Source organism: Nematolebias whitei, chromosome 22, assembly GCF_014905685.2.
Source record: "Nematolebias whitei isolate Nwh7 chromosome 22, NemWhi1, whole genome shotgun sequence".
In the NCBI taxonomy this organism is placed as follows: Eukaryota; Metazoa; Chordata; class Actinopteri; order Cyprinodontiformes; family Rivulidae; genus Nematolebias; species Nematolebias whitei.
The window spans coordinates 19058363-19070540 of NC_056519.1; the positions used below are offsets into that span (position 1 = coordinate 19058363).

The 12178-nt window shown below is 39.5% G+C and overlaps 1 protein-coding gene across 1 annotated transcript in view; it reads left to right on the forward strand.

Annotated features, from left to right (window-relative positions):
- Nucleotides 1–9121, forward strand: part of fgd6 (FYVE, RhoGEF and PH domain containing 6) — a 28423-nt gene extending 19302 nt beyond the window's left edge. Inside the window, exons 7-21 of the mRNA XM_037696076.1 lie at nucleotides 79–235; nucleotides 341–428; nucleotides 2200–2250; nucleotides 2338–2396; nucleotides 2467–2538; nucleotides 2616–2684; nucleotides 4528–4611; nucleotides 4706–4785; nucleotides 4862–4964; nucleotides 5032–5175; nucleotides 5254–5356; nucleotides 6987–7081; nucleotides 7162–7290; nucleotides 7371–7519; nucleotides 8966–9121. Coding sequence (XP_037552004.1) covers nucleotides 79–235; nucleotides 341–428; nucleotides 2200–2250; nucleotides 2338–2396; nucleotides 2467–2538; nucleotides 2616–2684; nucleotides 4528–4611; nucleotides 4706–4785; nucleotides 4862–4964; nucleotides 5032–5175; nucleotides 5254–5356; nucleotides 6987–7081; nucleotides 7162–7290; nucleotides 7371–7519; nucleotides 8966–9008 — 1426 coding nt within the window. The 3' untranslated portion in view covers nucleotides 9009–9121. The remainder of the gene's footprint in view (nucleotides 1–78; nucleotides 236–340; nucleotides 429–2199; nucleotides 2251–2337; nucleotides 2397–2466; nucleotides 2539–2615; nucleotides 2685–4527; nucleotides 4612–4705; nucleotides 4786–4861; nucleotides 4965–5031; nucleotides 5176–5253; nucleotides 5357–6986; nucleotides 7082–7161; nucleotides 7291–7370; nucleotides 7520–8965) is intronic.
- Nucleotides 9122–12178: the final 3057 nt, after the last annotated feature.

Here is a 12178-nt window from a genome sequence, read left to right on the forward strand (position 1 = left end):
AGAGAGGAGCCGCTGTTATCATTTCTGTATAAACTTAGAGCCCGCTTTGGCTGAGGGAAGTTGTCCGTCTGTTTCCAGGAGCGAGCACCAGAGACTGTCGGACATATTTGTCCAGAAAGGTCCTTACCTGAAGATGTACTCCACCTACATCCGCCAGTTTGACAACAACGTGGCTCTGTTGGACGAGCAGTGCAGGAAAAACCCTGGGTTTGCAGTCGTCGTCAAAGAATTTGAGGTTCATTTCAGTTTGTTTTGTTGTATTATGCGTATACTGCACCATAAGGTTCTGCAGCGTTCTCTCCAGCCATCAGAAAACGTGTGTGCGTTTGTTTTGTCTCAGACGAGTCCTCGATGTGCGAGCCTGGCTCTGAAGCACTACCTGCTGAAACCGGTGCAGAGGATCCCTCAGTACCAGCTGCTGCTCACAGGTACCTCCTCCCTCTGCTCTGTCCATCTGCACGCAGCGGGTCAGAGGTTTATTAAATCATGGCACCGATTTATTGGCAGCCTGAGAATAAAACTTGGTGGGACGTCAGGTTTAAAAACTTGGTGGGACGTCAGGTTTAATTAGGCTGCCCCCAAGTGGACAGTCTGCGTGACAGCAGATTCAATCTGGATTGTGACGTTTGGCATTTATTTCTCCATTTAGTAAATTATTCTTTGCAGTTTTCTCTTATGTGATTGAAGGTGAAGATTATTATATTTTGACAAACATCAAACATATTTCTGTTTTCTTTATTTTAGTCTTTAATTTCACCTTTTAGTTTGCACTTTAGTCCTAAACAAATGACATTTTTATAACAAAACTGTGATTTTATTCTGAAAATGATTGTCTTCTGAGTAAAATTAAATTTCATTAAAATACAATAATACAGAAGATAAATATAATATTTAAACATATACAAGGGATTAAAGCTTAAGAAAATGTGATTGTTTATGTAGTGTGAAAACACCGTAAGTTTAGAAATGACAAAAATGTTAAATTCTTAAGTCCTAATACGGTTCAAGGACTTTTATTATTTCATCCTGGAAAAAATAAGATTAGTAGTCAAGAGAAGTAAAACAAGACATGTTGAGGGAAAAAGTAAACAAACAAAAATGGGTTGAATTTAAAAAATAACTAAAACTGAACTAGAAAAATGAGCATTTTTGCTGAAACTGAACTGAAGTCTCAACAAACTGAAATTAGGAAAAAGTAACTCAAAGCTGAAATTAAGAAAATAGCTCCTCAAAGCATTAGCAAAAATGTAGCTAAGCAAAATTATAGCTAAAAGCTCTGGCTAAAGTAACAAAGCAGTAGCTAAAAGCTAAAAGTAAACTAAACAGCAGCTACAAACTAAAATGAGCAAAACTCTAGCTAAAAGATAAATAGATACTTTATTAGTCCCAGGGGAAAATTTGAGGCATTCAGTAGCATTTTCTAATTATAAATAAAACAATACATATGAAATTGTCAAAAAAAGATGCAGAGTACACAAATTTGGAAAAAGAATATGCACATGCACAAGGTGGTAGGAAGTACTACATTCATGATTAACCAATATATATGTATACATACACATCTAAGCATACACATACATTTGTATATACACTTGCATATGTACATATAAACATACATACATGTGTATCTGGAGTACTGCAGATTTACAAGGCTCTATTTTTACTGTATGGGAGGAGTTGAACAGTCTGATGGTTTGAGGGACAAAGGACTTCCTGAATCTGTCCGTGGAGCAGGGCTGGGACAGCAGCAAAGGTAATTATTGTAAAACCTTGTCTAAAAACTGTAATTAGCAAAGCTTGCTAAAAGGTTGAATCATCTAGATTATAGCCATATTCTAAAAAGACAAACATAGATCAAGTTTGCTCAAGTAGAATTCAAAGAAAAAAATCAAATAAAATACAAACAAATTGAATGAATTTAAAAAAGTTCAAAAGTCACAAATACTGGAAATCTTCGCGCACTGTTCCTAATCAAGCCGAACGTTTTGACTCACGAATAGCAAAAGTAGCAGAAAGTACGCTGACTCAGCATTCAGACAATTAAAAGCGGAGTTTCTTTGAAACACGTGGACACTCGGTCGTCATGATCTGGTTTTACCGCAGGCAGGAGTGACTGAAGCGACTCGGGACAAGAAGCAGATATATACAGCGGGCTTTATGTTGAAAGTGAAATATTTCAACATGTGTGTTCTTCCACAGATTATCTGAAGAACCTCCCAGAAGACTCGGAGGATTATAAAGACACGCAGGGTCAGATGGAGACCAGTGCTCAGTGTCTTCAGGTTTTGGCTGGACAGAACCAAGCTCTGATGCTCGTTTGTTTTTCTCTCCATGCAGCCGCGCTCTTCATAGTGAAGGAAGTCGCCAACCATGCTAATGACATTATGAAACAAGGGGTAAGACGGTTTTATTTAGTGGCTTCTTGTTGCAGCTGCAGATCCTGATCCGTCGAATCCTGTTTTTCAGGATAACTTCCAGAAGCTGATGCAGATTCAGTACGGCCTGAACGGCCAACATGAGATCGTTCAGCCAGGCAGGGTACGTGCACTAAAAGTACTTTTGGATCAGTTGTACCTTCTAGCACAAGACCAGGTGAAACATGTTCCTGTGTGCAGGTGTTTCTGAAGGAGGGGACTCTGATGAAGCTGTCCAGGAAGGTCATGCAGCCGCGCATGTTTTTTCTGGTGAGCGACAACTTCTCAAGTGCAAAAAATCCTACAGACTCTGTTCAGTTTTTACACACGGGGCTTTCAGAACAGACGAGCACGAGTTTGTGTTTACGCTCATAAACATGATTAAAGCAGGGGACAACAGAAAACGTGCTCAGAAACAAGACATTAAGAGGGTTTTGTATTGTTATTATTCCTCATGTCTTAAATTACCGTAGTTTCTGGCGTATAAGGCGCTCTGGAGTTTAAGTTGCATCGGTCCAAAAAAGCATCATGAAGAGGGAAAAACACATACCGTATTTTCCACCCTACACGTCGCACCACCCTATAAGTCGCATCAGTCCATATTTGTCTAATAAAGTGGAAAAATCCATAAATAAGTTACTTTGCCGTATACGTCGCATCTATTATGTGTCATCGCTGACATCCTGGAAATGTGGGCCGGTGTGCCAAAAATCAATGGGCTGCCAAATGGCGGACGCAGGAGCGTGCACGGGAGGACTTTAACAAGAATTTAACAAGATTAACACTTAAAAATAATTGTTTGTTTGCTCGAAATTATAGCGAAGGTGAGTCTCAGTCTAACTTTTGCTTAAAAATTGAACTTTAATGGTCAAATCAGCTGCATTTTAAAAATAGTTTCACTGCTGAGGTGCTCCCGAGAGCGCGCAGACAGGGAGGAAAAAAGGAGGAGTTTAATCGTTTAATCGAAATTTAACAAGAAAAGCACCTAAACAATTATTTGTTTGCTCGAAATTATAGCAAAGGTGTGTCTCAGTCTAACGTTTGCTTAATAAATTCACTTTAATGGTCAAATTAGCTGCATTTCGCCGGGGCGGTGCAGCTGGATTGACGGTTGGTCCAAGCAGCAAGCAGAACCAAGCTGGGGAGAGTACGGCAAGCTGATTGTGTCATTAAAAGCTGGTGAAGATTCTCAGTCATCCAGGACATGGTAAACTAAAAAAAGTTCAAGAAAAAAATTAATAAAGTATAGTAAATAAAGTCCAGTTGTTTTTGTCTTGAACTTTTTTGAATTTGTCATTATAGCCACATTTACCTATTACATGATATAACAGCATGCCATACAGTTACTGCTATTCTGCTGCCATCAAGTGGCTGAAAGTGGTACTGCTTAAAGAATTTCAGTCAGAATGAATGAAAACAGCCATATCTCAGCCAAAAATTGGTTTATAAATATGGAAACAATCCATAAATATGTTGCTTCAGTCTATAAGTTGCAGGGCATGTAAATTGTGCAAAAAAAGTGCGACTTATAAAGTGGAAAATACGTTTTTAATCGCTTCGGCATATAAGTCATATTTGTTATGCGTTTATTTAATGGTCAAAACAACTTAATTTCGCCTGCTTCCTTTTGCCTGGGCGGTGCCATCCATCCATCACGGCCGGAGCCGCGAGCTCTCCATCGTTCCTCCACCTGCACCAGCTGAGTGAAATGATCAGGCACGGGAGGACTCGCTCTTGCAGTTCTTTGAAATTTAAAGCATCAGTCAAAACTTGCGTTATGAATATGGAAAAAGTATATAAGTCGCTTCGGCGTATAAGTCGCAGGACTGACAACTCTATGCAAAAACTGGCTTATGCGCCAGAAAATACGGTAAGCACTGTTAAGATTAGCCCGTCAAAATAAAAGGGTTTGGTTGCATAAAATAGTGCATTTAAGTATTTTATTTAGAAAAAAATATCGCCTCTAAAATCTAACTTGTTGCTGCAGAGAAATGTTTGTTTGTAGCTGGGAGGAACAATCTGAAGCCACAAAAAGACAACTTGAAAGGGTTTACTAATAACATATATTTTAAATGTGTTTACTAAAACTTTTTCTTTCTGCTTCTTTGCCCAGTTTAATGATGCTCTCATGTACACCACTCCAGTCCAGTCCGGCCAGTATAAACTCAACAGTGTCCTCTCTCTGGCTGGAATGAAGGTTAGAAACATAACTTTTCTTTCAGTTTCTTATCAGTGTACAGTAGCTTTATAGAGGACTGACGCCTTTAGCTGATGTTTTGTTTGTTTTCCAGGTGAGCAAGCCGAGTCAGGAGGCCTATCAGAACGAGCTGAACATTGAAAGCGTCGAACGCTCCTTCATCCTCTCTGCCAGGTCAGAGCTTGGTGATCAGTTTGGTTTCAAAGGTTCGCCACCGCCGTGACTTCTCATGTGGGCTTTGTGCTTGCAGCTCAGCTAAAGAGCGAGACGAGTGGTTGGAGGCCATCGGCAGGGCCATCGAGGATTACACCAAGAAGAAAATCACCTTTATATCCAGTCGAAGTCAGGAAGAGGTACGGCTGTAAACCTGCGTGTGTGTTATAGATCGATTTTGACGCCGCTGTGTGTTCGTTCGCTCAGGCGGAGGGAGTTGTTGACAGCGGGGCTCCTTTAGGTTCCAAAGCTCCCATCTGGATCCCAGACCTGAGGGCCACCATGTGTATGATCTGTACCTGCGAGTTCACGCTGACGTGGAGGAGGCATCACTGCCGCGCCTGTGGGAAGGTCTGAGCCGTCGCCGCGCCCTCTGCACGAGGTCCAGATAACCCCGTTCTCATCGCAGTAACGTGTCCCTTCGTGCAGGTGGTGTGCCAGGCCTGCTCGGCCAATAAGTACTACCTGGAGTACTTGAAGAACCAGCCGGCTCGCGTGTGTGACCACTGCTTCATCAAGCTGCAGGAGAACAGTGAGTTGTTCCCGTCGTCTGCAACAAGTTGGAGCTCTCGTTTGAAAACTAAATGATTCCACCCATAAAGAGCAACTACTTCTGCAATACAAGCCTACATTGGTGTCCAAAACTCTAACAAGTTGTTACTTGTTAAAAACGTGCTGAAATACAGCTGAAAATGAAGAACAAGCCTCAATTAGCAGAAGAAAGCAGGAAGAACACATATTTGCTGAATTTGGTTTAAATAAGCAGAAATGAGCAAAAAAAAATAGAATGTAGTTAAAAAAAATCTGAAATTAGCTAAATAAATAGCTGAGAAGTAGCTGAAAAGGTAGAAAGAAGCTTAAACTACCAGAAGGAAGTGGAAAAAGCTGAAATGAGCTTAAAAAAATGTGGATTTAGCTAAAAAAGCTAAAATTAGCATAAACAGCTAAATTTTATCTGAGATAGCAGAAAAAACTCAAACTAGCAGAAAAAAGCTGAACGGAGCATAACAACCTAAAATTAGCAGAAGCGCAAAGTAGCAAAAGTTACCACGAAAAACTTGAATTTATCTGAAAACAGCTGAAATTAGCTAAAATGTTAGCAAGGTAGCTGAAAAGCTAGAACAAGCTTAAATTATCAGAAGAAAGCAGAAAGAACATGTTTGCCCATTTAAGCTTAAAGAAGCAGAAATGAGCACAAAGAAGTGGAAATCATCTGAAAAAAGCTGAAATTAGTTTAAAAAAAAAACAGCTGAAAAGTAGCAGCTAAAAAGCACAACAAATAATAAATTGCCAGAAGGAAATGGAGAGAGCACATTTTTGCTGAACTGTGCTGAAAAAAGGTTGAAATTAGTGCAACAAATGTGGAATTAGCTGAAAAGGCTAAAATTAGTATAAAACAGCTAAAGAGTAGGTAAAATAGTAGAAAATGCTGAAACTTGCAGAAATATGCTGAAAGGAGCATAACACGCTCACATTAGCAGAAATAAGTTAGAAGAAGCAAAACATGTTGTAGTTAGCAAAAATAATCTAAAAGGTTCACAAAACAGCTGAAAGTAGCTGAAAAAAGTTTAAATGTGCACAAGGCAGCTGAAAGAAGCTGAAGCAGAACAAAATGTGAAAGGAGCAGTAAAAGGTTGTGAACACATCTAGAGATTTGAAGGATGTAAAATGAGCTCAATTCATTTAATATGAGGGGAAAAAATGTCAGAAAAGGCAAAATATTTCAAAAAGCTAAAGTTGCACCAATACCAAAAGTGAAGCACCCTTCTGAACGAGCTGAACGTTTTGATGTATGATTTGTTGAAATGGCACAAAAATTGTGGAACGAGAAAGATGCTGATGGAAGAAAAATGGATCACAATAGTGTGAATGCTTCATAAAACATTCACACAATAATTATTAGAATCTTCAAAAACCTAACAAAAGCATGTTCACAGTTTATATCAGCTCACCTTCCAGATTTTAACATAAAACATTCATTAACAGCTTCGAAATAAAGAAATATCAAATTGTTGGTCTGGAGATTGATTGGAGTAAAGCTTTTGTTGACAATATCATCCCTGATGAACTCCGACTGGATCTTTTTTTAATTTTTTTTATAAAGTCTCCACCTTTGATAAAACTGTGTGTTTTTTTTTAAATAAAGTTTTGTTATGTTTTAGGCGACCGCTGCGCCTCCACGTCCACATCTCCGATCAAATCCGGAGCGTTCTCCTTCACGAGGAAACAAAAGAAGATTCCCGCTGCTCTGAAGGAGGTGCAGATTACTCAAGAGCTCAGCGTGTTAATGCTAAACCCTTCGGTGAGGTTCCATTTCTTCTGCTGTCGTTCATCCAGGTGTCCGCCAACACGGAGAACTCCTCCATGAGCGGCTACCTGTGCAGGTCGAAGGGCAACAAGAAGCAGTGGAAGAGGCTGTGGTTCGTCATAAAGAACAAAGTGCTGTACACGTACGCCGCCAGCGAGGTACTCACACTCGGCTCTCTGACGAGGAACGCCGCGCTGCGCTGCTCCCTCTGAACGCGTCGCTTTGTCTCTCCGAGCAGGACGTCGCAGCGCTGGAGAGCCAGCCGCTGCTCGGGTTCTTCCTGAGGGAGGAGAAGAACGGGCCGGCCCAGAAGCTGCAGTTCAAGCTGTACCACAAAAACACGCTGTTTTACATCTTCAAGGCCGACGACATCCCCACCGCACAGAGGTACCGGACTGGTCATGACAGGGTTGTTGTTATAAATCTGAGTTCAAAACATCATAGCTGGAAGTTTTTTTATGCTGCTTGAGCTAAACAGACTTTGCTGTTGTTAGCAAAGCAAATAAAAGTAGCAAGATTTGGCTTTCAAGTGGAGATAGAAGTCAGGAAAGGTGAGGAGGGGAGTTCCATTTTTAGCTGGAGAAGTGATGCTTTTTTTCTCCTACAAACACAAACGCCTCATTTACACAGTTAATCAAGTGTTAGAGTTGACGTGTTTTCAGAGCTTTAGTCCTCGTTAGAGAAATTGCATTTCCTGCTTATTGCAGAAGAACTTGCTGAAAAACAGCTGAAATTAGCTAAAATAAACATGCTGAAATGGAAGAATAAGCCTAAATAAGCAGAAAGAACACATATTTCCTGAATTAGGTTTAAATAAGCAGAAATGAGCACAAAAATAAGGAAATTAGCTTTAAAAATGCTGAATTTAGCAATAAAATAGATGAAAAGTAGCTGAAAAGGCAGAAAGAAGCTTAAACTACCAGAAGGAAGCAGAAAGAGCTGAAATTAGCTAAAACAAAGTGAAATTAGCTGAGAAATCTAAAATTAGCATAAAACAGCTAAATAGTAGCTGAAATAGCAGAAGCAGCTTAAACTAGCAGATAAAGAGCTGAAAGGAGCATAATTAGCAGAAAGAAGTTAATTAACCTGAAAGTATCAGAAGTTACCACAAAAAACTTGAATTTATCTGAAAACAGCTGAAATTAGCTTAAAAAAATGCTAAAAGATTGGCTGGAAATGTAGAACAAGCTTAAATTAGCAGAAGAAAGCAGAAAAAACGTGTTTGTTCAATTAGGCTTAAAGAAGCACAAGGAAGTGGAAATTATCTGATAAAAACTGAAATTAGCAAAAAAACAGCTGAAAGGTAGCATAAAAAGCAGGAAGAAGCTTAAATTACTAGAAGGAAATGAAGACTGCACATTTTCACTGAATTAGGCAGAAAAAAGATTAAATGAGTGCAAAAACTGTGGAATTATCTGAAAAAGCTAAATTGGTATAAAAACAGCTAAGTAGTAGCCGAAACAGCAAAAAAAGCTGAAACTAGCAGAAAGAAGTTGGAAGAAGCACACAAAAGTTTTAGTTAGCAGAAAGAATCTGAAAGGAGCACAAAACAAATGGAAAACAGCTGAAAAAAGAGCCTTTAACTGTTTTTTGACTCAAGCTTATTTCCTCATTCATAAATTAAGGAAAAAGGAACAACAGCCAACAGAAACTGACCAAAAACAGCTAAACGTAACGTTTTTGTTAGATATTAAACATGGAACTGTTTGTTTCCTCTGAACGACTTTTACAGAAAAGATCCCATTCAAAGAAATAATAAAGATATAAAACAGGTAAAGAGTTTATGTTTCCTTTTTCAGCAGCAACTAATGTTGTTTTTGTTTCCCTCTTTAGATGGATCGAAGCATTCCAAGAGGCGATGATTCTTGAACAGTGACGACGTGTTCGGTTCACAGCTCGACCATCGACTGGGGGTCGGAGGTCACCAGCTCAGGAAGGATCCAGGTGGACGGATTATTAAAACCTGTCTTTGCCCTAAAAGACATTTTCAAGCCAACAGAAGCTTCTGACATCACTGATACGGACTGAGGTCAGAGCTAAGCAAGTCGCTGCTGTGGGTCAAAGGTCAAGTCCAGAAGCGTGCGTGCATGTGTGTGTGTGTGTGTGTGTGTGAGTGTGAGTACGACCAAATGGCTGAGCAGGTTTGAAGCCCTCGGAGATCTTCGGAGGTTTTTGAAGTCTGGGAACGGTTCTAAAATATGTTTTCATGTGAAAGCAGTTAAAAGTAGTTGAAACCAGATGTTTACATACACTGGATAGAAAGACATTTTTATTTTGGCTGAAAATAAATCAGACAAATACTTTCCTGTTTTAGAGCAGCTCCTAACTTTCTTCCAAGTCAAAAATGTACAAACTCAAAGACCACCGTCTTTGTTTGGGAAACCCCAGACGATGTCATGGCTTTGGAAGGTTAGTTGACATATATGAGGGGATTAGAGGCGCACTTGTCGATGCGTTTAAAGGCACGCCTCAAACATACTGCGCCTTTGAGTGGCATCATGGGAAAATCAGAAGTAATCAGCCGAGATATCAGGAAGAGATTTGTCAACCATCGTAACTCTGGTTCATGAAGGTAAAGGGAAAAGCAGAAGACCTGGGTTTTTATCCAGGGTTAAACGAGTCCTGGACAGACCACTCAACGAGGACGAAGCCATTATTTGAAAAGCAACACACACAAAAAACAGATTACAGTTTCTAAATGCACACCGAGTTAAAGACTTAAACGTCTGGAGGCGTCCTGTGGTCGGATGAAACTGAAGTAGAACAGTTTGGTCGTAATGGTCGTCGTTACTTGTACCAGCCGAACTGTGAAGCACGGCGGTGGCAGCATCATGCTGTGGGGCTGTTTTGCTGCGGGGTGACAGGTGTACGTCACAAAGTGGATGACATCACGAATAGAGCATGATGTGGAAATGAAGCAACAACTTAGACAAGAAGTTAAAGCCTGGGCGCAAATGTGTCTTCAAACGGACCACGACCCCCCCCAGTTTACTGCCAGATTAGTGACAAAGATTAAGGACAACAAGGTCAGTGATTTAGAGTGACCATCACAAAGCCCTGACTTTAGTTTTATAAAATGACTCGGTTCTATCAGGCCGAACGGGACAAACTTTCAGCAAACTGTTGTTAGAAACCTGTTGAAGGAAACCAGAAACGTTCAGCACAAGTCCATCCATCATCTTTACACGCTTCTTTGTTTGGGGGGTCGCGGGGGTCACTGGTGCCAATATCCAGCAGTCACTGTGCAAGAGGCGGGGGACACCTGGACATGTCTCCAGTCCATCACAGGGACACATAGAGACAAATACTAAAAATGAAAGGAAGCTTATGTCTTTAAATAAAGTAATCTCGTTTAACAAATACTTTTTTTTTTTAATCCTGACTGACCTAAAACAGGAAAGGTTTAGTCCAGGGGAATTCAACTAAATTGCTCAGGGGGGCCACAGCTAAAAGCTATGGGGCCGGACATCCAGCAGTTATTGTCATTAGGTACCGTAAGTCTGTTTGACGGTTTAAAATCTACCGTATTTTTTGGACTATAAGGCGCATTAAGTGAAATTAAAGGATTTTAAGTGCGCTTTATAATCAAGAAAAATACGGTAGTTTTGTTTAAAAGTGAACCCATTAGTGGGCCGGACTGAGTTCAGCGGTGGCCTGATTTAGCCCCCGGGCCACCAGTTGAATAGCCCTGATTTAGTCTGATTTAATGTGAGGAGGTGAGTAAAAAAATGTGTTTTTATACTTTGTATGTAAATATGTGGTTTCAACTGTAAAACCCACAGGTTGTTCAACAAGGTTTCTGCTGCAGCGTTTGTTGGGCTTTTACTGTGAAAGCAGAGCTTTAAGACGGGAACAGGACGTTGATGATCTGCTCTGATGCTTCTTTTAAACGTTTGAGTGTCAACCAGCTCAATATCACAGTTTACTAACCAGTAACCTGGAAACAACTGGAAACTTCACACCTGTTGTAGATAAATCAAAGCTAAAAATATATTTTTGCCTTTTTATGCAAACCAGAAATAATCAACAGGTTGTAATGAACACAAGAGGAAAGTTGACTTTTTTTTTTTTTTTTTTTTAAAGCCAAGAGCTAATATTTATAAAATATAAAGATTTATTGTTAGAAAAGCGCAGGTTGCCACTTATTTTCAGTCAGAGTTGTTAGAAAAAGTATCCAAATCATTAATTTTTTTTTTTTTTTGAAGAAGTAAACACTGTGGAAAGAAAACGTGAACTATATGTCTTTTTAAAAAAAATAAAAAAGCTCAGCGGACAGTTTTCTTTTAGAGACATTGTGCCTTTTACGGTTTAAGACAAAAGCAACAATTTATCATTTTTTTAAAGACAAATTTGATGAGTCAGCAACATTTTGTAGCAACAAATGTGTTGATTTAGAAACCGTATCATGTTTTTATGAATAAATCATATTTGTTCTCTGCTGTTGTCTCTAATAAAGATCATTTGCTGCAGTCCGTTAGAACAAAACAAACAAACAAAAAAAGGTCGGAAGCATTTCTTTTTGATTGTACATTAACTTTCTAAACTGTCAGGCAACAGTTTTTAATAAAATCTCTATAAACTAATCGTCTTTGTGTTGAGTGTTTGACAGGAAGGAAAGCTGCCGCTCCTGTTCCGGCTGAGTCTGACGGGTGAAAGTCAGAGGTCGAAGGTCAAATTTATGGTTTTACTTCCAATTATGTTGAGTCAGCTGTTATCTTTACCTCCTCAGACCAAAATCATGCATGTTAGGCTGCCTGCAGGCCCAGGCGTCCCCTGCTAAACAGATCTGTGATCTCAATGGGATTTGCCTGGTTAAATAATAAATGAAAAACAAGAAGTCAAAGCTCATTTACGCTCAACCTTAGAATAAAAACGTAGAAATCCTCAAGACAAAAAAAATCAACTCAGTATATTATTGAACTGATTATAATTACATTCCAAACATAAACGTTACTTAACATTGTATTTCACAACTAAAATGTCTTTAAACTCAAATTGAGTGTTGAATGTTTTGGTCTGTTGGAGAAAACAGGAGTACACACATAT